At 34.5% G+C, this 25078-nt stretch overlaps 4 protein-coding genes across 4 annotated transcripts; 1 reads left to right on the forward strand and 3 right to left on the reverse strand.

The window, feature by feature from the left end:
* Positions 1-1183: 1183 nt before the first annotated feature.
* On the reverse strand, positions 1184-2722 carry LOC142233133 (glycerol-3-phosphate phosphatase-like). Its single transcript, XM_075303933.1, has 3 exons — positions 2285-2722; positions 1529-2189; positions 1184-1467 (listed from the first exon to the last, which is right to left on the reverse strand). The coding sequence occupies exons 1-3, from the start codon at positions 2379-2381 to the stop codon at positions 1299-1301; spliced, it is 927 nt and encodes a 308-aa protein (XP_075160048.1). The 5' UTR covers positions 2382-2722; the 3' UTR covers positions 1184-1298.
* A 1329-nt stretch (positions 2723-4051) lies between these two features.
* LOC142233134 (glycerol-3-phosphate phosphatase-like) lies at positions 4052-5828 on the reverse strand. The gene is made up of 3 exons (XM_075303934.1): positions 5549-5828; positions 4442-5090; positions 4052-4383 (listed from the first exon to the last, which is right to left on the reverse strand). The coding sequence occupies exons 1-3, from the start codon at positions 5643-5645 to the stop codon at positions 4206-4208; spliced, it is 924 nt and encodes a 307-aa protein (XP_075160049.1). The 5' UTR covers positions 5646-5828; the 3' UTR covers positions 4052-4205.
* A 6609-nt stretch (positions 5829-12437) lies between these two features.
* On the reverse strand, positions 12438-17682 carry MED19 (mediator complex subunit 19). The gene is made up of 4 exons (XM_075307863.1): positions 16691-17682; positions 13142-13249; positions 12953-13064; positions 12438-12858 (listed from the first exon to the last, which is right to left on the reverse strand). Exons 1-4 carry the CDS (start codon positions 17045-17047, stop codon positions 12542-12544), a joined length of 894 nt encoding a protein of 297 aa, XP_075163978.1. The 5' UTR covers positions 17048-17682; the 3' UTR covers positions 12438-12541.
* Positions 17683-18782: 1100 nt separating this feature from the next.
* Positions 18783-23662, forward strand: LOC142236628 (dihydrolipoyl dehydrogenase, mitochondrial). The gene is made up of 5 exons (XM_075307864.1): positions 18783-18993; positions 21735-21878; positions 21941-23113; positions 23182-23271; positions 23345-23662. The coding sequence occupies exons 1-5, from the start codon at positions 18952-18954 to the stop codon at positions 23408-23410; spliced, it is 1515 nt and encodes a 504-aa protein (XP_075163979.1). The 5' UTR covers positions 18783-18951; the 3' UTR covers positions 23411-23662.
* The last annotated feature ends 1416 nt before the right edge of the window (positions 23663-25078 follow it).

Below are 25078 nucleotides of genomic sequence, written 5' to 3' on the forward strand. Positions count from 1 at the left end.
TTGCCAAAATTTTATTTCTATAGCAAATTTTGACAAAATTTTATTTCTATAGAAAATTTTGCCAAAATTTTATTTTTATAGAAAATTTGTATTTTATAGAAAATTCTATAAAAACTTTTGCCAAAATAGAAACAGAAAATTTTGCCAACATTTTATTTCTATAGAATTTTCTGCGAAAATTTTATTTCTATAGAAAATTTTGCCAAAATTTTATTTCTATAGAAAATGTTGCCAAAATTTTATTTCATTGTTGTTGTTTTTGATTTCAGCTTAAAACCATGCATTGAATAAACTACAAGTTTAGCTTAACCAATAGAGCAAAAGAATGTTTGTCAAATTTTAACCAACAGAGGAAAATAACGTTTGTCAAATGTATAGACAATTTTGTCAAAATTTTATTTCTACAGAAAATTTTGTCACAATTTTCTTCTATAGAAAATTTTGTCAAAGCTTTATTTCTGTAGAAAATTTTGTCAACATTTTATTTCTATAGAAAATTTTGTAAAAATTTTATTTCTATAGAAAATTTTGTCAAAATTTTATTTCTATAGAAGATTTTGTAAAAATTTTATTTCTATAGAAAATTTTGTCAAAATTTTATTTCTATAAGAGATTTTGTCAAAATTTTAGTTCAAAACTTTTTTATAGAAAATTTTGCCAAAATTTTATTTCTCTAGAATATTTTGTCAAAATTTCTATAAAAAATTAATTATATCATAGTTCGAGAGGAATATTTTGCAAAATCTACGAAAACATCAAGATTTCTTCCAATCTACTAAATAGCAAAAATCCCCAATTTTTGGTAGAATTCTAGCAATTTGAGTAACACCCTGTATGAAAAATTGCATATTATTATTTATAAAATTGCTAATAAATATAATAATAATTTAATATTTACATTAAATTAATTAAAATACACATTTAATTTGATTTTAAATAAAATAATACAATTATTTTAATTAAATTTTTATTTAATTGGGGGAAAACGTCCCGGACAAATTTTTGTACACAGAGCTTCGATGAGAATAGAAACAATTTTGTTAGAAAATATGAAAATATCTTTGGACAAAAAAAATTATGTTTCTGAATCTTGGAAGGCATTTTTTTCGAAATATTATATATTAACAAAGGAACATCGCTAAACGGCTGTTTTTCTCGAATCTTGAAAAATTACAAGTAATGCTTAGTTTCTCAGATAGTAAAGTAAACAACGCTTTATTTAAATGCCAATAGAACAAGATCAAGTTTAAAATTATATAAATAATTATATGTAAATAGTCCAATGTGTACACAGCATTTTACAGGTAAGTCTTCAAATCGGCCAATGATGAGAGATAAAAATTGGGAATAAATTCACTATTTCCTTGTTTAGCCAGATTCTCAATATCACACCATTTATAGCGACCAGTACCAACCAAAAGGGTAGAAAACCCGCAATTTTTTCCAAAACTAACATCTGTCTTGTAACTATAAAAATTCAATATGGTAAAACAAAAAACAAGCAAATTTCGAATGTTCTTTTACTTACCAATCTCCAATCATTAGAGTTCGCTTTGGTTGTATGTCACCGTTTTTTATCAAATGATCACATACCAAGGGATTCGGTTTACCCATTACTAAAGCTTGTCTTCCCACACAAGTCTCTATGGCCTTTAATATGGCTCCTGTTCCAGGTATAGAATACATTGGAAATTTGGACACAGCATCGGCATTTGTAGCTAAAAACATACAATTCTCATTTTGACCCAAAAAATTGGAAGCTTTCATCATTTTATTGTAACTGATATGCTCATCGAATGCTATCACTACAGCACCAATATTTTCCGATTTTGTTTGTTTATCTATAGCCGCCATAACATCAACCCAAACAGGTTTTACCGGATCGGGTCCCAAACCAAAATATGGAATATTCAATGAATTTAACTCTTCACCCAGAGCTGCACTGCCTATAACATAGACTTTTTCCATATCTTTTAAATGTAGTTTCAGATATTCGGCTATAGAAAATGTTGGTGCTATTATCTGAGTTTCTGGTATATCGAAACCCATGGCCCTCGATTTTTTACATATTTCAGAACGGGTTTTGGTACCATTATTAGTGACAAAATAGACTTTTTTGCCCAATACTTGTAACTGGTTAATAATTTCCGGTGTTCCTTCTATCACTTCATCGTCATGCCATAGGACACCTTATTGGGTAATATAGTAGAAGAAATTAGAATTTATCCAATTGGGAATTTTAGATTCGTTCAGTAGAGCATGTTAACTCCGAACGCGTACTCACCATCACAATCGGTTAAAATGACATCGTATGCATGTAGCCAATTTGTCTGGGTTTTCTTATCATCTACGTTGTTTAAATTGATGGGATCATATAACATTTTGTAATATGTATATGTTTATTATAAATTAATATAAAAAAACTTGTTGTTAAACACAACACGAGTCTCGGGAAATGTACTGTTGTACAAATGTTATTTCCACAACGATCGATCCCCTTGCACTGCTCTGTATTCAGAATACTTGCGGGTAAATAACTTTAATAAACAAATTCCATCAGCTGTCTTGGCCTCATGTTCTCTCGTATTATCAAAATTGTGTAAAGCTTTGAGCGTTAACTATGATTTCGACTATGGGAGGTATAAATTTGGTAGGTCGGTTGACGTCGACTTCTAGAAGCCCTACATAATTTAGCAGCTAATCATGATCTTAATACCAACCTTTAGCCGAAACATTATTAAAACATTGACCGAACATTGTAACAAGGACCTCAAGAAGATAAATCGGGCTACATGGGTCCATATACAAAATTTTCTATAAAAATAAAATTTTAACAAAATTTTCTATAGAAATTAAATTTTGACAAAATTTTCTATAGAAATTAAATTTTGACAAAATTTTCTATAGAAATAAAATTTTGACAAAATTTTCAATAGAAATAAAATGTTGACAACATTTTCTATAGAAATAAAATTTTCAAAAAAAATCCTATAGAAATAAAATTTTCTAAAAAAATAAAATTTTGGCAAAATGTTCCATAGAAATAAAATTTTTACAAGATTTTCTATAGAAATAAAATTTTGATAAAATTATCTATGGAAATAAAATTTTGTAATAGAAATAAAATTTTCTATAAAAATACAATTTTGAAAACAAATTTATAGAAATAAAATTAAAAAAAAAATCTATAGAAATAAAATTTTGGAAAATAAGATTTTTTTGTTTGGTAATTTTTTGGCAAATTTTTCTCCCAATTTTGGTTAGTTATTTTTGGCTCGAGTGGCAAACCGTGCTTCTATCCCCTCAAGGAGACAAATCGGAAGATCAGTCTATATAGAGGATATACCAAAACATGGACCGATATTATTTATTTATTTATTCATTTATTTAATCAACCAACGCCCTATAGGACAACATGTTGATAGAATTCAGTACAATTCAGGAAAAATTGACTTAAAACTAACTATTAAACCTATACTATTATATTAGCCAGATTTAGCATACCTCCTTAGGGACTGATAAAGCACTTATCTAAACAGCTTGTAAAACACGTCTGTCCTATAGTTCAGAAGAGAGAAGTTCACCAATGTGGTATCACAATGGACTGAATAGTCTAAGTGAGCCTGATACATCGGGCTGCCACCTAACCTTACCTAACCTATAGTTCAGCTCGATAGCACGATTATGCAGACATTACAATAGACAGCAGATTTTTTTATAATACTATGGACCGTAGTGGTGATGACATAAATAAATTAAAGTTTACGTTAACTTTTATGAATATGGGGTTCAAAGTTCCTCCAAAAACTAACAGCTGTCATGATACTAATCTCTCTTTGGAAAGCTAATAGAAAGTCCAACATTCCTCTTTTGTTTTTAGCTTGGATGCAAAAAGCTCTTTACCCAAATCAGCCGTCTGTGTTTTATACAAAAGAGCAAATCATAATAGTCTCTCAAATTATGACTACTTTGTCTGAAATGCTCTGACGCACTTGACATTTACACCCTACAACCAAGTTTCCAATCGTTGCCATCTCAGCATATATCAACATTTACAATACATACATATGTATGTTTTATTTAGCTGATAATCTCACATTACTTTCATAAATACAAATGATAAAAGCTCCAACATTAATAGCAGTCAACGTAATGATTCCTACAACTATGATTGGATGTACCTAATATTTCGAGGTCATATAGTTTCACATAAACGGTAACAAATCCCCAAGTTTGGGTAAATACACATCGGGTATTAACTTATGAAGTTCGGGATCATTTGAGGCCTTCCAAGAATCTACATCGCTTACTTGATGTATACCGGTACCAACCAATAGTGTTTGAAATCCGCAATTATAGCCCAATAGTATATCAGTATTACACCTGGAATGAAAACCATTCATTATCTTTAGTTGTTTAACAGGCCTATGGTTTTGCTTACCTATCACCTATCATTAGTGTTCGTTCAGGGATTATGGTGCCATTATTGATAAGATGTTCACATATCGCCACATTAGGTTTTCCAATAACAGTAGCCTTACGTTCTGCACAAGTTTCAATTGCTCGCACAAAACTCCCAGTTCCCGGAACTACCATATTTGGCATGGGAAAACGTTCATCTGTATTTGTTGCAATAAATAAACAATCCGGTTGATTAAGATAGGAAGCTGCTTTCGTCATTTTCGGGAAACTAAAGTATTCATCGAAACCCACAACAACGGCGCCGATGTTCTCTTCCAGAGAGAAATGTTTCGATAAATATTGTAGTAGCGAATCAGGCATATGTTCTGGACCAACATTTGTATGTTCAATACCCACAGCATCCAGCTCTTTTGTTATACCTTCTGAACCAACGACATAAACCTTTTTATTGAATTTTCGATTTTTTAAATAGGCTGCTAGGGAATGTGCTGTAGATATCACATCCTCTTCGGTTATGTTGAATCCCATATTATTAGATTTAGCTAAAAGTTCTTTGCGGGTTTTTGTTGAATTATTGGTACAGAAGAAAATCTTCTTGCCTATTTCTTTAAAACGATTCATTACCTCTGCTGCGCCGGGCAGCACATCGCCATAGACCCACAGAACACCTGAAATGGCAAAAAGATTTAATTTATCAGTATTTCATTTCCACTAAATTCCAAAATGTTCAATGTATCTCCGAGCTGGGGGCGCAAAACTCAAACTTTCCGTAATCAAGATTTTGTACCGAGTGTCCAACTTACGAAAGAATTACTTTGGGAGAATATTAGTGATTTTTACACAATTTTTAAATATCTATTCAATACATAAACAATGAATGTGAAAACTTTTTAATGATTTGAATGTCAAATGTAGGGTACCCCCACCGCTCTCATGACGTATCATTCCACTTAACAAACCATGTGCAAACATAAACATAAATTTTAAATCCATATGATTTTTTGCATCCTCTTTCCCTCCACAGACAAACAAAATTCTACCATTATAAAAACTTACGCAATTCACAATAGATTTCTAGTAAATGAAACGAAAATTAAATTATAAATAATTAAATTAATATACGTACCATCGCAATCTGTTATGACAGCATCGAATGAATCCAGCCAAAGGGTCACTTTTTCAGGGCTAAGTTCCAAAAGGTTTTTGGCAGATTGTTTAAACATTATAATTTTTACTAATTTACTTATTAATTTAATGAACACAATTTCACTTCCTAATTTTATATCAAAAATTTCACTGGCATCAAGCGATTTTATAAATACCCTGGATTCGAGCAGTTAATAATGCGAGACAAATGGGAAAAAATGTACACAACTGATTTGATATCCATAACGAACTATCAAATGAGCAATTGTGAAAGGGGCAATACGTCAAAAACAGCTGGACCAAAAACAATAGAGTAGAAAACAATGAGAGTAAAATACGCGCTCTCTGTTTATATCGACGAAAGCTTTCATTGAATATGAAATTACACTGTAGAGCAAAACTTCAAAAACACTCTCTAATACAGCATTGACATGACACTTCCAAAATCCATATTCAAATAGATTTCAACCATGGCTGAATAAGGAGGTTGAATCACGATAACAAAAACAACAAATTTCAATATGTTGTTTACAATTTTAAGAAGTCAAAATCAGCTGATAAAAGAATCGTATGGCATTGGTAAAAGTGGCAATTATTTATTCTTTCAATTGTCCTGAAAAAATGATTCAAATCCAGAGAAAAATAATGGTTCAAATTTAATTGCGTCAACTATGAGTGATTGTGAAGTGGATAATTCATCCGAGGAACGCCGATATGAGACAAATAAGACTATAATACCCACCAAAGTTAAGAATGAAAGTCAGTCAAATGGATCTTCGCCATCTATTAACAAAACCAGTTTATGATGCAGTTTAAAAACTGATGTGCTTGGTATTTTGGGTCTCGAATATGTTATCAAGATACTCAAGTCATCTTTGAACAATTCTCCAGCTATGAATGCGCAAGTTTGTTTGAGATGGGTTCAGATTTATATATAACTCCCATATATATGTATCGTCCAGTTTTGCCCATAGGACCCTTATTTTGGTTCTCTTGTGGCTTTCACACTTCCTTTCAATATAATTATTTGTGTTTTAAATAATTTTCTCAATTCTTCGTCGATTTTATGTGGTATTTAACTGTTCCAGGAAGTAAATATAGCATTTTTATTTTTTATACCCTCCACCATAGGATGGGGGTATATTAACTTTGTCATTCCGGTTATAACATATCGAAATATTGCACTAAGACCCCATAAAGTATATATATTCTGGGTCGTGGTGAAATTCTGAGTCGATCTGAGTATGTCCGTCCGTCCGTCTGTTGAAATCACGCTAACTTCCGAACGAAACAAGCTATCGACTTGAAACTTGGCACAAGTAGTTGTTATTGATGTAGGTCGGATGGTATTGCAAATGGGCCATATCGGTCCACTTTTACGTATAGCCCCCATATAAAACGATCCCCAGATTTGGCTTGCGGAGCCTCAAAGAGAAGCAAATTTCACCCGATCCTGCTTAAATTTAGAACATGGTGTTGGTATATTGTCTCTAACAACCATGCAAAAATTGGTCCACATCGGTCAATAATTATATATAGGTTAGGTTAGGTTAGGTTAAAGTGGCAGCCCGATTAAGATTCAGGCTCACTTAGACTATTCAGTCCATTGTGATACCACATTAACTAAAAGTACCTATTACATATGGGCACTTCTAGTTTTAACCGCTGAACCTTCTTGATTATTTTGCTTTGTTGAACCAACCAGATTGTTCCAAAAATATTAGCAGACTGCTTAAGTTAACGTTTTCCAGATCCACCAGTAATCTGAAGCTATATGCTCCTATAAGTTGCTTGTGCTTTACACAAAATGCAGGACACTCACACAAGAGGTGTTTAATTGATTCTTTTTCCTCCGCATCATGACAGCTCATACAATAGTCATTATACTTCGCGCCAATAGTTTTTGCAAAATCTCCTATCAGGCAGCGACCCGTTATAGCAGATATCAGGAGTGATACCTGAACATTAGCATATCTAGTGTGCGGTTTAAGTTGAAATGGGGCCATATTTGCTTGGTGTCGTTACAACCCTTGCAATTCTCCCATCGAACATTTGCCATCGTAACAGCCTTCTCACGCAGCATGAGCTTGCAGGTAGCTAGGGACATACCAACAAATTCTAGTTCCCCTGGAATATGTAAGGTAGTCCCTAGCCTTGCCAACTCATCCGCTTCGCAGTTCCCCGGTATGTTCCTATGGCCAGGCACCCATATTAGGTGAATATTGTACTGCTCAGCCATCTCATTGAGAGATTTGCAGCAATTGATGGCCGTTTTCGAGTTGAGGAACACAGAGTCCAAGGATTTTATTGCAGGTTGACTGTCTGAGTATATATTAATGCCCACATTTTTTGGAACATTACTTCTCAGCCAATTCGCCACCTCTCTTATTGCTAATATTTCAGCCTGAAAAACACTACAGTGATTAGGTAATCTTTTCGCTATTTGAAGTTCCAGATCACTAGAATACACTCCGAATAATTATATATAGCCCCCATATAAACCGATCCCACGATTTGGCTTTCGGAGCCTCTAACAGAAGAAAATTTCATCCGATCCGGCTGAAATTTGGTACATGGTGTTAGTATATGGTCTCTAATGACCATGCAAAAATTGGTCCACATCGGTACTTAATTATATATAGCCCCCATATAAACCGATCACCAGATTTGACCTCCGGAGCCTCTTGGAAGACCAAAGTTCATCTGATTCAGTTGATATTTGGTACGTGGTGTTAATATATGGCCTCAAACACCCATGCAAAAATTGGTCGAAATCGGTGCATAATTATATAGCCCCCATATAAACCGATCCCCAGATTTGACCTCCGGAGCCCCTTGGAAGAGCAAAATTCATCCGATTCGGTTGAAATTTGATACGTGATGTTAGTATATGGTATCCAACAACCATGCATGAATTGGTTCATATCAGTCCATAATTATATATAGCCCCCATATAAACCGATCCCCAGATTTGACCTCCGGTGCCTTTTGGAGAAGCAAAATTCATCCGATCTGGTTGAAATTTGGTACGTGGTGGTAGTATATGATATTTAACAACCATGGCAAAAGTGGTCCATATTAGTCCATAATCATATATAGCCCCCATATAAACCGATCCCGAGATTTGGTTTTGGAGCCTCTTGGAGGAGCAAATTTCATCCGAGTCAGTTGAAATTTGGTACAACCATGCCTAACTAGGTCCATATCGGTCTATAGTTATATATAGCCCTCAGATAAATCGATCCCCAATCACACAAAAATTGGTCCAAAATGGGTTTGAATCCACGACCCTATGTATGCACGCCGGGCATGCTAACCATTACATGCTTATAAGTATTCAACAATCTGAAGTTTGATATTATCATGACAAAAAAGTTGTTTTGACTGAGACAAATTCAACACTGGGACAATTCGATATGAAATAAATTATTCAAAAGGCTTCGGTTAATCGGCCTCTTAACGCCGAAGGCTAACTCAGATAAATCGATACCCAATCACACAAAAATTGGTCCATATCAAGTTCATAATTGTATATGGCCCCCATATAAGCGACCCCCATATATCAATTCTGTCTTGACAACCCTGTTATTTTCATTAGAGGTGCGTACCAGCTTACGAAATTGAACGCTACCGAAAATTTCGTTAGCATAAATAGCAATGCATTTCTTATGGGAATGAAATTTTTCGCTAGAGGTGCATACCGGCCTTTAGAATCCAAATTTAAACGTTTTCTTTATTCACTTTTAAGGTGGGTATTAAGTTCGAGTTTAAGGTGGGTATTAAGTTCGAGTTAAGCCGCTAATTTTCACTAAAGTGAAAACTAAACCAGTAAAAAAGGCATAAAATTATGTATATTTGTTGCAAATTTTATTATAACTTGATGGGGAAAAGCCCAAAGCAAATTTTCACAAAGTATGTATTCCTTAAAATGGATTATTAACGAAAAGTAATCGTGAAAAAATGACGTGTTTAGCGGATAAACTCGAACTTAATACCCACCTTTAGCCGCTAAAAACGTCATATTCACACCATTGCAAAGTCCCTTTGACTAAAAACAGGCCCATTACCCAAAGACATTTCCAGTTTTTACCAATAATCCCAGACAATTATAGTCTTCTGTCGATATTGAAATTTGCGGCAGTCTATCTGTCAGGCAGGTTGACTGTCTGAGTCAACCTGAACGTTATCTACGTGATACATACAGATATAAAGGATTTTATCGTAGGTTGACTGTCTAAGTCAATCTGAGCGAGCCCATTGTGATAGGTGGTAAACCTCCTTTCGTATAATCAAACCGAAGGGCATATCACGCTATGTGTATGAAACTACGTCGAGAAACGTTACCACTATTTCTGAGAGGAGATTACACCGGTTAGTGTTCTATCGAAGCTTGAAGTCAGGTATATTATACACCCCAGCTAAATCAGATCAAGACTGAGCAGTAAAATCGGCTATAAAGGGCTATTAAAAAAATTATTTGTCTTCAGCCTGTGGCCCTAAACGACACAAGTTTTAAATTTGTTGTCAAGTCAAACAAAAATAGAGTAGAGTAGTAGTAGTACATTGTAATTTGTTAAATTGGCCCTTTAAAGGCTTTGAATTGCTTAAATAAATGGAAAAAATGTCCCATTAGTCAAGTATCTGATATTGTTTCGATAAATGCCAATTTCAAAGTAAACTTCTGGAACAGTATTATTATTAGTTCGATCTATTTGGAAAATGTTTAATCCATTTATTTTTAATACTTGTCCATAATTTCAATGGCCTGTAAAAATCTACAATCTACTATAGACCCGATATTGATTGATATCGAATGTTCATATCACAAAATGTTTTCTTCGTTTTCTTGTATGCAGGTCGTTTGAGTATTCGGTCGAGTATCGGTCGTAGACCCTTAGCCTATAAGTTCTGTTAGGAATTTAAGTATGGTATTGACCTTCGAGGTTAAATTACACAATATGCTGGTAAGTGTGCCAGTTTGGTGACTCGATGACCGAAAGACTTCTTTTTCCCATACTTAAAATATCATATGAGAGCTCAACGTTTTTCCACACCTGAAGAAGCAGTTGAAGCGTTCAGAATGTATGTCTTGGAGATACCTCAATCAGAGTAGCAAAAATACTTCGACATTGGTTGGTTGCCAAAGTGTATAGATCTTAATAGGGAATAACATTTGAAAAACAATAAAACAATTTTCGATAATTAATATTTGTTTTTGTTCTCTATTCCCGAAAATATAAAAGGCAATCCTCGCATCATTTTGTTTCCGTGTTCCAAATAACGTGCTAACTTTTTTGTCACTGCTAATGTTATAAACAATTTATGAGAGGGGTTGGTCACACACTTTACCATTTTTTGTCAATTGGCTTACTCATGCCATTGTAAATCTTTCAAAAATATTTTTTCTTCGGTTTCGAAAAAAAGATTGGCCCTTTAAAGGCTTTGAATTGCTTAAATAAATGGAAAAAATGTCCCATTAGTCAAGTATCTGATATTGTTTCGATAAATGCCAATTTCAAAGTAAACTTCTGGAACAGTATTATTATTAGTTCGATCTATTTGGAAAATGTTTAATCCATTTATTTTTAATACTTGTCCATAATTTCAATGGCCTGTAAAAATCTACAATCTACTATAGACCCTTAGTTTTCTTGTATGCAGATCGGTTGAGTATTCGGTCGAGTTTCGGTCGTAGCCTATAAGTTCTGTTAGGAATTCAAGTATGGTATTGACCTTCGAGGTTAAATTACATAATATGCTGGTAAGTGTGCCATTTTGGCGACTTGATGACCGAATGACTTCTTTTTATTCCCATACTTAAAACATCATATGAGAGCTCAACGTTTTTCCACACCTGAAGGAGCAGTTGAAGCGTTCAGAATGTATGTCTTGGAGATACCTCAATCAGAGTAGCAAAAATACTTCGACATTGGTTGGTTGCCAACGTGTATAGATCTTAATAGGGAATAACATTTGGAAAACAATAAAACAATTTTCGATAATTAATATTTGTTTTTGTTCTCTATTCCCGAAAATATAAAAGGCAATCCTCGCACCATTTTGTTTCCGTGTTCCAAATAACGTGCTAACTTTTTTGTCACTGCTAATGTTATAAACAATTTATGAGAGGGGTTGGTCACACACTTTACCATTTTTTGTCAATTGGCTTACTCATGCCATTGTAAATCTTTCAAAAATATTTTTTCTTCGGTTTCGAAAAAAAAGATTCCACAAAAATTTTAGTTTGCATTTTTTTTATAAATTTAATTTATTATTTGATTTTTTTGTTTTTTTCTTTTTCTTCTGTTAAATTTCTAATTATCATTATTATTTTTCTTTTGCGTACAACTCTTAAATCACTAAATAATATATTTTTTTATTTTTATAATAAATTTTTCATAAAAAAATGTTTATTAAATCTTAATAGCTAGTTGAAGAAAAAATATTACAATTTTCATTTAAAAAAAAATAACTAAAACTTGTGAAAACAAGGTGCGAAGGTGAGAACTCGACAGGAAAAAACTCAAAAAATGGTTTCCAGTTATTTAAATGAGAAAAAATAAAAGCAACAAGGATAAGTATTGGAAAAAACAGAAGTCTGTAAATCCTAAAACATGATGGAAGATCTTTTTGTATTGTAAGAACAATTCTTAAGGGGATAAAATGGAGCGATGGGACTATAAAATCCAAAATACAACGGAAATGTAAACTAAACACTTCGGAGGGAATGAAGTAAATGGTGTTTTTGTCTTATAAACAAAAGCACTTAGTATATGGGAGTAGAGTGGGGTGGGTGGGGTCAAAGTTAATGACAACAAACAATCGGTTTGTTTTGTTGGCGTAATGAAGTGTGGAAATAATGACAGATATTAAGAGGAGTTTTACTTTCTTTGTTTGTTTGTTATAAACATAATTTCAACCTAAAACAAAATCATAAAACATGACTTAATTTGCTTTTATCATTAAATTTAATCTAAAATAAAGAAGCATGTTGAGGCATCATCATACCGCCAGGGCCTGACATATTTGTGACACCAGAACCAGGCCCCAGTGGATTGTTTGGACCCGTCGCTAGGCCCTGAAGGCTACCCATACCGCTACCTTGCATTGACATGCCCATCATCCCACCCTGCTGTGATGGACCACCCAACATGGGCGACGACGGTGGTTCTGGGCTGTGAGATTTCTTTTTGCGTTTCTTTTCCTTTTTACGCTTTTTTCGCTCCTTCTCGTCTTCATGGCGCTTTTGTTTTTTGTGTTTTTTCTCATAAGTCTCTAATCCGGAAGAATCTGTAAAAATAATATGCTCTTATTATAGATGATCTGACCAAAACTAGGACAACAAAAACTAAGCACAAGACAAAAGATCGCTTGTGCCACTCACCCATTAAATTTGTTTCGGGCGGCTGTTGGCCATCTTTATGTTTGTGTTTTTTATGTTTATTTTTATGTTTACGTGCGGGTATTGCATTGAAGGCTCTATACTGTTCCGGTAACTAGAAGAAAATAGAGATATACAAATTTATTAAAACAAAAACATAAATCTATTTCGGTATGTAACAAAAATACTTACCGGCCCGGGATGTAATCTGAAACCAGCTAATTGTACTGAGGATAAAGGCAATAGCTCTTTACCTCCTATGGGGGGCTTATCAATGACACTGCGTAATGTACTGTTTTCCTATAAATGAAACAAGGAGAATGTTTGCATTATTTACATATTCGAAATTGTAATTTATGTCAATTTGATCTAAGTGTAGTGGATAAAAATGGGGTCTAGTTGAAGAAGAATTAAAAGAACCTTTGAAATGGGGAAACAGGACTTTATTGACCTTATTCCTTCAGTTAAATGGGAGGTTGTTACAATTTTATTATTAAATTCATTACAATACTAATAAATGATGAATAATCTCCATCAAGAGAAAAGTTAGTATACTATCCAGGTATGAAATACCATCATGAGTTACGCTTACGATTTATGTATAATTTATAATATATGTACTTGCTAAAGATAAATCGGGTTGCAGATCTTAATGGGGACTATATAAAAAGAGAAGGCAGTGAAATCGGATATATCCAAATGGTTTATTCAATATCAAAAATCGTATACAACAAGCATGCTGCTTTTGAAGATCTTTTCCCATTGAGAAAAATCGAGCCGGAACTAGACAACTTTTTATATTTGTGAATCCCAACGAAAAAGGAACCATCAAAATAGTAATAAGAAATCGAGGAAGTACAATTTCCACAATTCTGAATGGGAAGATTTTGTAATCAGTTAGGAAATTGGGAGATAAATATAGATAAGTATTCAGTATTCGAGCCCAATATGAGCCCTGTCCTAGGCAGTAAACAAGCTGTAGAGCGAATGCAATAAGAGGCAGAGTAAGGTATAGAGGAAAAACTCGACACAAGCATACACAACAATAGCCAGAAACATGCTGCATTTAGAGGACGTTCACCACTCAAAACAATCGAGCCAGGATAGATGTATATAGACTAGATTTTATTATACCCTGTGCCACACTGTGGAACAGGGTATTATATTGTGAATATAAATAGTGAAAAGAAATCCAGGTATTGTAACCTCTTCAATTCTGTATGGGCAGATATTGATGGCGTCGTGAAAGACATGCGACCAATATGAACCCTCGCCCTGGAACAGGCTGTAGAGCGAATGCATTGAGAGCTAGGTAAGATGTAGAGAAAAACCTCGCCACAAGATGGTGTTCTAACGACAAAACATATGAAAGATGGCAACCCAAGAGGTACTGTCAAAGCAGTACCTCTTGAGTTGCCATCGAAGTTGTCATCCGAATCACCATCTTATGGATAGACAACCTCCACCCAGGAATGTAAGGGTTGATCTTCACCTTCTAGATCCCGAGATCCAGCGTTACAAAAGAGAGCCTCCAGATCTGTAGCTGAAGCGGTGAGAAGCTACAAGGTTAATCCTGTTCTCGGAGTCCGACCGCCGCCCATAGCACAGGAGGAGAGAGACCTCCCACGGCAGACAAGGGTAGTTTTGGCCCAACTAAGATCAGGCAAGTGCAGCCGCCTCAATTCATACTTATCAGTGATTGATAGCAGCGTAGCTGACGTGTGTCCCATATGTATTCAAGGGCCACATGACACTCGTCACCTTTTTGCTTGCCCAGCTAAGCCTACCCGTCTCACTACCAGATCACTCTGGACACACCCCATCCTTGTCGCAGAGTTCCTTGATCTGGCTACCAGCTGAACTACACAAGCATATAACAAAATGGATGAAACTACATTAATAACTGTTACAACAACAACAAAACCCGCGAGCTTTGGATGATAAAAAAGAGAACAAAATAGATAGGAACCACTTCTAGATTGAAATATTAAAAGGTGTAACAGTCACATTTGAAAATATAAAACAAATAAGAAGCTTTAAACCTCAAGACTAGGTTAGGTTAAAGGCAGCCCGATTTATTTTCGAGCTCTCTTAGTCTATTCAGTACTTTGCGATAAATTACTAAGACTAAATCCTGCAAAATGAAACAGTCGAGTTCTAAGGGAATATACATTTTACGGAAGTCTTCATGTAATAAATAAGCTTAGTTATACATATACTACCATAAGAATAGTACTTAATAATTCGAAATGGCTCACAATTTAACGATAAATTACGATAAATAAATTTAACGATTTTAAATTAACTCAAAATTATGTTAGTGGATTCGAAGCCGTGATGTTAAGTTGGGTTAGATAAGGTGGGTATTCCAACTTAAACATTGAGACATTTTATCAATCATATATCAATCGCAGACGTTGATTTTTTCCGCAAGAGAAAACGATATTATGTGCAAGTACAAGAGCAGGATTAAGATAGGATCGACAGTAAAGCTTTGGCTTGAAACCGTTTTTCAATATTTCTTGTATCCCGTCACATAAACTTTTCATATCTTCAGCCATTTGATTGCCACTATGTCTTATATTTCGTCGAATTCGGGTCTTCGCCCGAAGTAATGCTCGATCTTAAGTGTTACACCGACGACCCCTCTCGTCAAAGTCTGAAGCAAAAATAAATGCGATCGTTTCAGCATAGTCTGGTGCAAAAGTAAATGCGATTGATAATCCGGAAAAATTTAGGAATCTGCTTTGAAGACGGAGACAACAAAAACTTCTTCGTAGACCTTGGACCTATCGACAAGACTTTGCAATTGAGCTAGGACAAAAAATATGTGAGGAGTATGCGTTAAGAAAGTCATTACACGGGCCAAAGCAATGACATAATACATTCATACAGATTACAAACCATTTTATGACACAGTCAGAGAAATAGACAAGGTAACAGTTGGGTATATTGAGCAAAAGTCAATGAATTTTGTAATTTAGATAAATATTAAATATTCCTGTAATTTTATGCCCATATCCATAATAATCTACTGACAGTTTATCGAAGAAATTTGTATATTAAGAATAGGTTTAAGCTTACGTTAACTTTTTTAGGATATGGGTGTAAATCAATAAAATAAATAATAAAAAAAAATACGGTCCTCCGAATTCGTGTCTGCTACCCTTTAAAATAGCGAATATTTTTCACAGCTTCAAACACAAAAACTTATTCTTTTGTTAAGGGCAATGTTTTGGCTCAGTATTTTTTTATCTAAATTCGTGCTTTTTATGAATTCAGTTTTTACAAAAGAAGTGTTATGAAAAGTTTTCATTAATGCGGTTACTTCAAAAGGGGGATTAAAGAGAAAGTGGACCCCCAATGGCAGGGATTTACTAAAAAAACAAGGAAATATTATTTCAACACTTTATAGCAGATAACAGCTTTCGTCATCACATTTACATGCAATGCCTCTCGGAAGTAAGCTACAATATTGTTGGTTAACCCCAATAAACGATAGACGCGACTCTTTGAATTTATTTTATCTATCAAATGCAACGAACATTTTTGGTCAAAATTATCATCTACATTAAATAAAGAAAATATATACAAAAAAGAAACACTTTTTGGTTTTTATCAAATGCATACTGGGGTATGTGTGTGTGTAGGTATCCGCGTTTAAATATATATATGTGTGTGTTTGCTAATAAAAGAAATCTTTACTTTTTTTGGTTTTTTTTCGTGATAGCTAGTACTCACCAAATTATTCATGCCATCATAGATTCCTGGCAGATTGGGTAGAAATGAGGACAGGGATTCCTTGACTTTTTTATCCTTAAACTTTGTTAGTGTATGATGTAAACCATATTCAGTCATGAGATCTTTATCGCCCGTTAGTTCACCTTTCCCCGGTGGTTCTTTCATGGAATAAAATGGTCCCGTCTGTATAATCGTTGGCGTTTTCCCCAGTGATATTGTGGCCTTAAGGGTTCCGGATGAATCCTGTCGTGAGACAACTGGCGATCGTCCACCATGCGGTGATGATTTTGGCGAATAGTTTGAATCCATCTTTCGAAACTGTTCGCCCATCATCATATTGCCATAGTTGTTCATCATGATGATGGTCCCTTATGTTGTTGTTGCAATTGTTATTATTTTCAGCAATTGTAGTTGGTATGGTGTACTTTTTATAATTGGCTGGAACCCCTTATAAAAAGGGGATCTTTTTAGGGGAACTCCTTTCCCTACGAGTATTTTATGCACTGGTATTTATTATTGTTAACCAAAATGAAAATGGGCAAATCAATAATAAACCAAATTTAAAAAGAGAAATGAAATTTACAACTGCAGATCAGTGGTATCGTTCATTTGGAAGGTTGATTGGGTTGTTGCTGCTTCTCGCTTATACAGCACAGCTACTTGTGTCTGTCTCCCCCAAAAACACCCTAACCACTGCTTTAAGTTTTTTAGCCTTCACTTGTCTTTTTTTACTTTACTGTGTTCTCTAATGGATTGTCTTTCTCATACGTATCTTCTGGTAGACAAGAAAAATTTTGCTCCACGCAATTTGGCCGAAAAATGGATAAATTCATAAGATTTTTAACAGCCACAATTGGGGACAATTTATTGTTACGCTTTGTTGTCTTTCTATTATTGTTTTGTTTATGTTTTTAACTATATTTCCTCAAAATTTTCTGCCGTGAACTGCCTGTTCAACTTTTCACTTTTAAGCATTATCTATTTTCTTTTGTTGATATATTGGCTGCCCTGCATTTTGGCCAAATGTCACTTTGTCCATATTGAGTACTGCCCATAGATGTATAATTCCGTACGAAAATAATAATTGCGCAAATTGTTAGTGATGTCATTTTATATATTACACTACGGTTATTCTCTACAGTTCCGCAATATAACATATGCGATTTGTTGTAAAAAAAAACGTTATGTACCGGTATTAAAATTAATAACTACGAATACCTTGGTAATATCAGGATGGGAAATAGCCCAAAGCAAATTTTCACAAAGTTTGTATTCATCAAAATGCATTATTAAAGTAATCGTGAAAAAATTACGATTTTAGCGGCTAAACTCGAACTTAATACCCACCTATACTTTTGATTTTAGCGGCTAAACTAGAACTTAGTAGCCTAAATCTGGATGAAGCCAAAAGTCTGGATGAATATTTTGAAAATCGACTATATAAAAATATGCACCGGAACAACAGATTCCAAATTTCGTCATATTGGATGAATATTTCCATTATAAGTATAGATGTGGTCTATATTAGCCTCTAAAATCAAAAAAGTGATCCAATGCATCAATTTATTTTCTGTAAAGTGAAATAATGAAAAAAAAATTAACCGCGACAAATGGCTATATTAGCGTAATAATGTCAACATAATACCGGCCTTAAGAGCGAAGGCAGCTAAAGTTAGATACTTGATACCCGCCTTTATTATGACAACATAATGGATTTTACACAGAGATAATCATGTTTGTGTCATAAAATGAACTTTGGTACAAGTACTATATTCACACAAGATACATATATCAAAGAAGGCGATGTTATTTTGTGTGCATTGGGTTTATACTACATTCACACTTCTCAAAATATCGATTTAAATGTCAAATACCGTTTAAAATAACGCACTGTAGATTCATACATAATAATCGGATATGTTATAAAATGTGTACTCATTTTATAATTCTGCTTAATACCAGTTTTTACAACTACTCACATGCGGACGCAATCATGCAACCATGTTATCTACTTTATCTCGCAAAAAAACTATCGTTCTCTCCTTTTTGCGCTTTGCCATTATTTGACAGTTCTAACGAGCTCTCTTTTTCTATGGAATATTGTATTTCGTCACAACGGGTTTTTCTCTGCGAAAATAAAGACTTTGGTGAACGACGACGGGACCCACCGGGATTTGTGTGTAGCCACAAATAGAGAGTAAAAAAAATTAAAGAAATCGTATAAAATCGAATTGTGAAAAAGAATTTGGAATTATCAAATAATGCAGTGTACCATTCGTAACGTTCTTGTTGGTGCCCTTAAGGTGAGAAAGCCCTTAATAGTAAAAGAAAAATTAAATGAATGAATGCGTACAAGTGTTTCATATCACATGAAAAAAATTGCCTATGATGATTATGCAATGTGTGAATTGTATTAACCTTGCGAAGAATCTACTTAATTTTGTTTAAAATGGCAAGAGAATAATGCCAAGTGTCTAAATTTTTAGAAAAAGAAGTGTCCTTAAATGTTTTTTCGGTGAAATTTTGGTTCTATATTGCTTAATAAGCTCATTATGGATGTTATTCATTTGCTGATGGTGTACATGCCATCGTTGTCTAATCATTTTTATCTAGATAAAGAGAGCGCAGTTAAGTGCAAACATTGCAGAAGGGTTGCCGTCTTGCAAATTATTTGGCAAAAGGGTGTTAAGAAAAATGACCAATCAATCCCCTCTATAGTAGATAGTGTGTTCCTATCATTCGATTCGTAATTTGTGTCCACATTTTTTGTCATTTAGTTATGGCTTATTTTTGGTTCCATAGAAATAGCTTTCATTATTATCGCATGGTGATTGCGCATTATGATAACGATGACGAAGTTGTTTTTATAGCACGATTCATAGGGGTCAAGAAATTTGATTTCTTTTACCAGAAGCGATTATATGATGTTGGTAAACTAATTCCATTCGTTCGCACTTTTACGATACATTGATATGTATGTATGTATATAACAGCTGTGAGATAATTCATCGGTCGATGTGTGTATACACGTGCTTTCATTTCGATTTTATCAGCTGATTTCGTATCATATCGCATTTTTGCATTGGTAGTTTGGGGGTGTGTAAAACTGCCTAGATGGGTAGGTTATGACGTTGGAAACTATAAGATAGATTTCTGAACCTTTCGATTTGTTGTTATGCACTTGAATTTGTGGTTGATTAAATGAAAACTATTTGTAATTGTGTATTGAATTAATTGGGGGAAGATCGAGGAACTCTGCGTTTATAAATGGGGCCTTGGGGGTACAGTGGAAGTAGCTTAGGGCGTTTTCTATTCGCAAAAATATGTTGCCTTGGTGTTACACTGTTTTTTCCTTCATGGTATTTTCGCCCAAATGATAGTGTCATTCCAAAGTTATTGTTAATTCATAATATTGTGAGGGATACATGATGTCAAAATCTATGACAGTGTCCCTCATATTTTGCAATCAATTTCGAGAATGTTGCACCTTTTTTCCCCAATCGAAATCACCATTAGTCTTGCATGACAAAAGTGCGGCCGGGAACTCCGCTTTGGCACTGGAACCAAAAACTTGGCATATGTAAGCGTAGCCAGATACGGACAACATCAAATCGTGCTAAGAATATCAGAATTGATTTTATTTAATATAATTATTTAAAAACTAGGTCCCAATAAATAGGGTGAAAGTAGAATATTAGAATTAATGGTCAAAGAGTTATATTTATTTCGCCTAGTGGAACAACATTTTCTTCAAGTCAGCCTTGAATCTATTCAAAAATGCATTGCATTTATACAGCACTGTAATCGTTTTACTCGTAGCACCGGCAGCTTACTGAATCTTTGAAACGAATACTGTCTTATTCATTTCGCTAACTTTCAATCCATTACTCATGGTAACCTTTTTGAGAGCACCTGGAGGCTTATGCTATGGTCACACTGGGCAAATATTTGAAAGAATCTATCTCCACAGCCAAACCAGCAAACATTTTTAGCTCATATTGGATATATAATATCATGGTAGGATTATTTTCCAGCAATCATATCCAGATATTTGGAAAATGGTTCTGGAAAAATGTTTGACACTAATTTTGGCCAAATATTTGCCTAGTGTGACCATGACCTTAAGCTTTTACAAACAGAAGAGACTTCAACGGTTAACCATAAGAAACTATGCAAATATCCGTGTCCAGATATTTTGAAAATGCCCATGAAGAAAAGATTGACATTCATGTTGGTCAAATATTTGCCTACACACAAACAAATTTTTTCTGATTCAATCACGAAATTAGTTGATCCAATTAATTTTTAATTGAAATGTCTTCAATCACAGAAATGATAGTATCAATCAAAAAAATTAATTGAAGGTCAATTAAAAAGTTAATTGATCCAATTAAAAAATTAATTTATACTATTATTTTTGTGATTGATTTTTGTTTCAATTAAAAAATTTGTTGAATCAATTAAATTTTTAATTGAATATTTTTTAAAACTCAATTAAAATTTTAATTGGAAAAATTGTGAAATATTTTTGTGTGTAGTGTAACCGTACCCTTAGTAATTTCGCAAACTATCAACCCTTTACTCATTGGTAGCATTATTGAGGGTACCTAGAGGACACGACATTAAGCTGTTACAAACAGAAGAGGCTTGGACGGGTAACCAGAACTAAGCTAGGCATACATCAATAAAATCTTATTCAGAAGTTTGTCAAGGCGAACAGAATCAAAGGGACGACAGAAGTCAAGAGTAATATATGCGTACATGAATATTCAATTGTCAACGCCACCTATATGAAAATTTTAACAAAACCAAAGTGGACGATGAAACATATATCAAAAACCTTCCAAATTTTGCTTTTAAGGCATAAAGTCCATGCACTTTAATTTTTCATTTCATTTTCATTTGTTTTATTTATTTAATCGAGCCCAGTAGGGCCTTTTTTTAATTTATAATTTTTTATTCTACCTCTACCCGAACTATTTGTTACTGCCGTTTTTTTAAATATCAATTACGTTATTTTTTACAAAAAAATTTATTCGTTCAGACCCCATTGCGATCCAATGGTGCCATATTGGGAGCCTTAAATGGACGCTTTTACTCCACAACACATGAAGCCGATTTGGTGGTCATCGGTTCGGGACCCGGTGGTTATGTGGCTGCCATTAAAGCTGCCCAATTAGGTTTAAAGGTAACATTGTTATGTTCTTACCAAATTATTCGTAGCATTTACTAACCTTCCCCAAATTTCAGACTGTCAGTGTTGAAAAGAACCCAACTTTGGGTGGTACCTGCCTCAATGTTGGTTGCATTCCCTCAAAAGCACTTCTCAATAATTCACATTATTATCATATGGCTCACTCTGGTGATTTAGCTAATCGTGGTATTGTTTGTGATAATGTCTCATTGGATCTTGATAAATTGATGGTTCAAAAGAGCAATGCCGTCAAAGCTTTAACCGGAGGCATTGTCCAATTATTCAAAAAGAACAAGGTAACACAACTTACCGGCTTCGGTACCATCACATCTCCCAATGAGGTACAAGTGAAAAAAGATGATGGCACAGTGGAGACCGTACAAGCCAAAAATATTATGATTGCCACCGGTTCAGAAGTTACCCCCTTCCCAGGCATTGAAATCGATGAGGAAGTTATTGTGTCTTCGACTGGCGCTTTGTCCTTGAAAAAGGTTCCAGAGAAAATGATTGTTATTGGTGCTGGTGTCATTGGTTTGGAATTGGGTTCAGTATGGTCTCGTCTTGGAGCTGAAGTAACTGCTGTTGAATTCATGGATACCATTGGTGGAGTGGGCATCGATGGTGAAGTTTCAAAAACTTTCCAAAAAGTCTTGACCAAGCAGGGCTTGAAATTCAAGACTGGCACCAAGGTTATGTCTGCCTCGCGCAATGGTGATACAGTCACCGTAACTGTTGAAAATGCCAAATCTGGCGAAAAGGAAGAATTGACTTGTGATGCTTTATTGGTATCCGTTGGTCGTCGTCCATACACTGAAGGTTTGGGCTTGGAGAATGTTGGTATTGTTAAGGATGACAGAGGTCGCGTACCAGTCAATGATCATTTCCAAACCACTGTACCCAATATTTATGCCATCGGTGATTGCATTCAAGGTCCCATGTTGGCCCACAAAGCCGAAGATGAGGGTATCATTTGCGTTGAAGGTATTTTGGGAGGTCATGTGCACATCGACTACAATTGCGTTCCATCCGTTGTGTATACTCATCCCGAAGTTGCGTGGGTTGGCAAATCTGAGGAAGCCTTGAAGCAAGAAGGTGTCGACTTCAAAGTGGGCAAATTCCCATTTTTGGCTAACTCTCGTGCCAAGACCAACAATGAAACTGATGGCTTTGTAAAAGTTTTGGCCGATAAGGCTACCGATCGTGTGCTGGGCACACACATTATTGGTCCAGTAAGTAAAATAACAATTGTATACTTTGGGAAAATATTAAAATATTTTATAATTTTCTTATATTACAGTCTGCCGGTGAACTTATTAACGAAGCTGTATTGGCTATGGAATATGGTGCCTCTGCTGAAGATGTTGCCCGTGTCTGCCACGCCCATCCTGTAAGTTGAAATTGTTATAACAATTTTTATAAATGTCTTAAATTTCATGTCGTTTTTTTCTTTCCTCCACTAGACCTGTGCTGAAGCTTTACGTGAAGCCAATGTTGCAGCTTCCTTTGGCAAACCTATAAACTTCTAAACGCTATCCTTCTATCTTCTATGGATAACGAAATTATTTTCTCATATACATCTATGACCCTATGACCCACTTTCCTCCCTACAAAGGCCTTAAGTTATTGAAAATCGAAGCCAGCTATCAATCGTCTATCATTTTATTGTAATTTATTTCAGTTATAATTTCAAGTTTTTTTTTTATTTGAAAACAAAATAAATAGGTAAACGTAAAACGATTTTAAATAAATACTGAAAAAACGTACAACGTCAAACGAAACGAGTTGTTCAAGTTGTTTCATTAGAAAAAAATGAAAACGGTTTGAAGAACAACTGCGTTAGGTTTGTTTTTAATTTTGCAAACAAATTTTGGCCTGTTTGTCATTAATTGCTATTGGGAGTGGTGGGAATATATGAAATTTTTTTTTTAATTTTGTAGACGTAAGATATTCGTAAACTCATACACTAATCGACATTTTTCTTCTAAACTTCGGTACAAATAATTTATTTGGAGGGATTAAAATTTGGCGTAGCTTCAGCAATTCAAACAAATTAGAAAGATTTCATTAAGATCGAAAAATGCGACCAGTGTCTTTGAGTAATATATATATGGTAGTTTCGTCATTTCATGAGGTGATTTAAGTCGATCAGACTCTGCATGTTTTTATGCTTGTGGTTATATGGCTGGGTTATGGCAATGGAAACGCACTTTTCATGTAATTCCAAGTTAAGGTGGGTACTATGTTCGGTTTTCATATTATTTCATTTATTATCGTACGAAGTGATACAAGAGTCAATAAATAGGCATAAAAACCTGCAACACAAGCCTTTTCACATGGTTATGGGTTTGGTTCAACCAATTTTAAAGATAAAATTGAAAGCAGACAACGTTAAAACATTGTTTCTTTTCTTCCAAGTTCTGACAAAATTTGGCCAAAGTATAATCGTCACCACTACACATTTATTTTAGAATTTTGGTGGAACATAGTACTTGGTGGAACATAGTACCCGCTTTAAGTACGATATACATCTATTTCTGTTATCTATACGAAATGCATAAGCAAATTTTTATACCCACCACCATAGAATGGTGACGGGGGTATAATAAGTTTGTCATTCCGTTTGTAATACATCGAAATATCGATTTCCGACTTTATAAAGTATATATATTCTTGATCAGGGAGAAATTCTAAGACGATATAGCATGCCCGTCTGTTGTAATCAAGCTACAGCCTTCAATAATGGCGCTATCGTCCTGAAAATTTGGCCCAGATTCGTGATTTGTTTGCAGGCAGGTCAAGTTCGAAGATGAGCTATATACCGATTTGGGGTCTTGGGCTTATAAAAACTGTAGTATTTATCCAATTTCCCTGAAATTGGAAATCTAGAGGTATTTTAGGACCATCAAAAAGTGTACCGAAAATGGTGCCTATCGGTCCATGTTTTGGTATAGCGCCCATATGGACCAATTTCCCCATTTTGCTTTCTGGGCGTCTAGAAAGTGTATTTTCTATCCTGAAATTGGAAATCTAGAGGTATTCTAGGACCATAAAGAGGTGTGCCGAAAATGGGGTGTATCGGTCCATGTTTTTATATGGCCCCCATATAGACCGATCTCCCGATTTTACTTATTGGGCTTCTATAATCCGTAGTTTTAAGACAATTCACCTGAAATTGGAAATCTAGAGGCACTCTA

The sequence above is a fragment of the Haematobia irritans genome, chromosome 4 (genome assembly GCF_050003625.1).
Source record: "Haematobia irritans isolate KBUSLIRL chromosome 4, ASM5000362v1, whole genome shotgun sequence".
NCBI lineage: Eukaryota > Metazoa > Arthropoda > Insecta > Diptera > Muscidae > Haematobia > Haematobia irritans.

Coding starts and splice junctions, on each gene's coding strand:
- LOC142233134 (XM_075303934.1), bottom strand. CDS start 5,645: ATGTTTAAACAATCTGCCAAAAACCTTTTGGAACTTAGCCCTGAAAAA. Junction 5,091..5,548: donor TGTCATAACAGATTGCGATG/GTACGTATATTA, acceptor TTGCCATTTCAG/GTGTTCTGTGGGTCTATGGC. Junction 4,384..4,441: donor ACACTAATGATAGGTGATAG/GTAAGCAAAACC, acceptor TTTTCATTCCAG/GTGTAATACTGATATACTAT.
- LOC142236628 (XM_075307864.1), top strand. CDS start 18,952: ATGCAGTGTACCATTCGTAACGTTCTTGTTGGTGCCCTTAAG. Junction 18,994..21,734: donor TTCTTGTTGGTGCCCTTAAG/GTGAGAAAGCCC, acceptor TTATTCGTTCAG/ACCCCATTGCGATCCAATGG. Junction 21,879..21,940: donor CTGCCCAATTAGGTTTAAAG/GTAACATTGTTA, acceptor CCCAAATTTCAG/ACTGTCAGTGTTGAAAAGAA.
- MED19 (XM_075307863.1), bottom strand. CDS start 17,047: ATGATGAACAACTATGGCAATATGATGATGGGCGAACAGTTTCGAAAG. Junction 13,250..16,690: donor ATGATGGCATGAATAATTTG/GTGAGTACTAGC, acceptor TTTCATTTATAG/GAAAACAGTACATTACGCAG. Junction 12,859..12,952: donor GCCCGAAACAAATTTAATGG/GTGAGTGGCACA, acceptor TTATTTTTACAG/ATTCTTCCGGATTAGAGACT.
- LOC142233133 (XM_075303933.1), bottom strand. CDS start 2,381: ATGTTATATGATCCCATCAATTTAAACAACGTAGATGATAAGAAAACC. Junction 2,190..2,284: donor CATTTTAACCGATTGTGATG/GTGAGTACGCGT, acceptor TTACCCAATAAG/GTGTCCTATGGCATGACGAT. Junction 1,468..1,528: donor ACTCTAATGATTGGAGATTG/GTAAGTAAAAGA, acceptor GAATTTTTATAG/TTACAAGACAGATGTTAGTT.